Below are 2500 nucleotides of genomic sequence, written 5' to 3'. Positions count from 1 at the left end.
CTGTGTGTGTTTGTGTGTATGTGTGCGTGGGTGCATGTGTGTGCGTGCGTGCATGTGTGTGCGTGTGTGTGTGTGTGTGTGTGTGTGTGTGTGTGTGTGTGTGTGTATGTATGTATGTATGTATGTAAATGATTGCATATATGAGAATGTATGTAAGATTGTGCAATATGTATATACCATTTGTTTGTATGTGTGTGTATGAAAAGACAATATATGCTTCTTTTTTTTGTAGATGTCTGGACGTGTGTGTGTGTGGTTTGGTGTAGATATGCGTGTGTGTGTTTGTTTGTTTGTTTGTTTGTTTGCTTATGTGTGGATGTGTGTGTTTGTGGTGGTGGTGGTGGTTGTGTGTGTGTGTGTGTGTGGGGGTGGGGGGATTTGGTCGTGTGTATGTGTTTGAGTATGAGTATGAGGGAGGGTAGGAGGGAGGGAGGATATGAGTATGTGGGAGTGAAAGGACGCATGTATGCATGCATATATATATGTACTGTATGGCTAAATTAAACACAGGCACTTGAACAGTGTTTTTTCATTCTTTCTTTCTTTTTTCATATATGAAACCCTTGCCATATTATTATATTTTGTAGTTTTTGCAATAATCATTATGGAAGTGTTTGCTGTCAAAGTTTTTTTTATGTTTATGAAATAAACTCACTAGTCATTTAGCGTAAATTGACATATTCTTGAATGGGGAACTACTATTAGTGTAAGTCTTAAGTTACGTGCATACTGAGGTGTGTGGTGTGTGTGTTAGCAGGACGTGATGGTGGTTGGAGAGCCGTCCCTGATGGGCGGTGAATTTGGTGATGAAGATGAGCGACTTATCACACGCTTGGAGAACACCCAGTACGACACGGCCAACGTGGAGGACAGCGGCAGTGGCGGAGGTCCCCAGGGTGCAGGGCCAGGAGGACCTGGACCTGGAGGACCCGGACCCGCCGGACCCACGCCATTCAATAACTCGCCGATGACCACTGGCCCCGGAGGTCCCTGGCCCGACCCCGCGCGACAACCCCAGGACGCTGACAAGAAGAGTCCAGCAATCAGTCAGTAGCCCAGATGTTAAAAAAACACTTTAGATTCTCTTTTTTTACGAAGTAGCACCCCCTCCCCCTCCCCCTCCCCCCCTTGTAAGTGGAAAAGGTACCTTCAGGAATGGGAAAGTAGCCATCATAGGTAGTAGCCTCGATGGGAAGGCTCACAGCTGGTGTAGTGAAGATATTTTGGTAGTAAGAGTCGTGGACTTGAAGGGGGTCAAACAAGTATTACAAATGAGAAAAGTTGGCAGTGCATCATTGAAGCTTATTATTTATTCAATTTGGACTATCAGCGCTCTCTTGATTTTCATTAGTAGATAGCCGACCAAATGAGTTCTTTTTTTTTTTCTTTCTTTCTTTTTTTTTTTTAGTTTGTTGTGGAAGACAACTTTGATACTGGGCTGCCTTTGTGATTTGGGGTTTTGAGGGTGAGTTATCTATTTGGAGTTTTAATTTTAATTCTCTTGTAAACTGTGAACTCTGAAAGACTGAAGTGATAGTACCCAGCCAGTCATGGAGTGGCACATAATCTTCCCTGGGGGACAAAGCTCAGATCAGACTGTAAAAAAAAAAAAAAAAAAAAAAGAAGAAGAAGAAGAAGAAAAACAGATTACACTTCCAAATGAAGCTGTAAAGTTAAGGTTTTAAGGACAACAGTCTTCATGTACCCAGGTACTTGTGTTTCTTACCAGTTTTCATACCTACAGTGGTGCACATGCTGTAAATGCTTTGTAACTTTTTATATTATTTTAACAAAGAAAAAAAAATCAATAGGGACCAATTTTTGGTCAAAGTTACAAGGTTCTTACATTCTTTTAAGTTGTATATCCAGTTTTGCAAAATAGGTATACAAGGCCCTGAGTATTTTGATATGGTTTCATGAAGATGAATGATACTTAGACCTTCAATTATTGTGCTTATCATGAGATGGTAGTTGTTCCTTTATAAAGTTTTCATGATTGAATGTTTGAAGTGCATGTTAATCCCTGTTAAGTATTTATTATACTTGGGCATGGATGTGTGGAGGATCTTAGAGAGACTGTTTCAACAAGTGAACCTTTATGTTGTATGTGTATATTTGTAGTGATATAACTTTTAAGTATGGTACTTGGCCTACACTAGCAATATTTCAGGGTATGGGTTATGTCCCATGCATATTCATTATTTGGTAGTGGTATTTCTTGCATAAATTAGGGTGCATACTTATTTATTTGTTTGAGGTAATATCTTGTGTGCATTTTATTATACATGAAAGAGACTTCTTTTTTTTTATATATATATAAATATTCATCGTTCAAGTGAGAGAACTAGGCATGTCCCATTGTAGGTAGACAAGGCTGGTCTCTCAAAGCGTTTCATAATATTTCCAAAGGTTCACTGATTGTTATGTGAAATATCTCGTCTGAGAAAATTGTTTATATAATTTTGTATATGATGGCTTTTGTTGGTCTGACCTTGATCAT

General features: G+C 39.4%; 1 protein-coding gene across 19 annotated transcripts in view; it reads left to right on the top strand.

Annotated features, from left to right (window-relative positions):
- Chi (LIM domain-binding protein 2 Chi) overlaps positions 1 to 2500 on the top strand; it is a 289290-nt gene that overhangs the window by 285705 nt on the left and 1085 nt on the right. For 12 of the 19 annotated variants that reach the window (XM_086546963.1, XM_086546962.1, XM_086546959.1 and 9 more), the window contains one exon: positions 755 to 2500. This exon is cut by the window's right edge and continues 1085 nt beyond it. In XM_086546963.1, coding sequence (XP_086403089.1) covers positions 755 to 1054 — 300 coding nt within the window. In that variant the 3' untranslated portion in view covers positions 1055 to 2500. The remainder of the gene's footprint in view (positions 1 to 754) is intronic. The other 7 variants (XM_086546966.1, XM_086546967.1, XM_086546968.1 and 4 more) reach the window with 1 other exon arrangement.

This window comes from Penaeus japonicus, unplaced genomic scaffold (assembly GCF_977035675.1).
Source record: "Penaeus japonicus unplaced genomic scaffold, GWHDUDI00000001_assembly GWHDUDI00000018, whole genome shotgun sequence".
Classification (NCBI taxonomy): Eukaryota; Metazoa; Arthropoda; class Malacostraca; order Decapoda; family Penaeidae; genus Penaeus; species Penaeus japonicus.
This window is presented reverse-complemented; position numbering and strand designations above follow the sequence as displayed.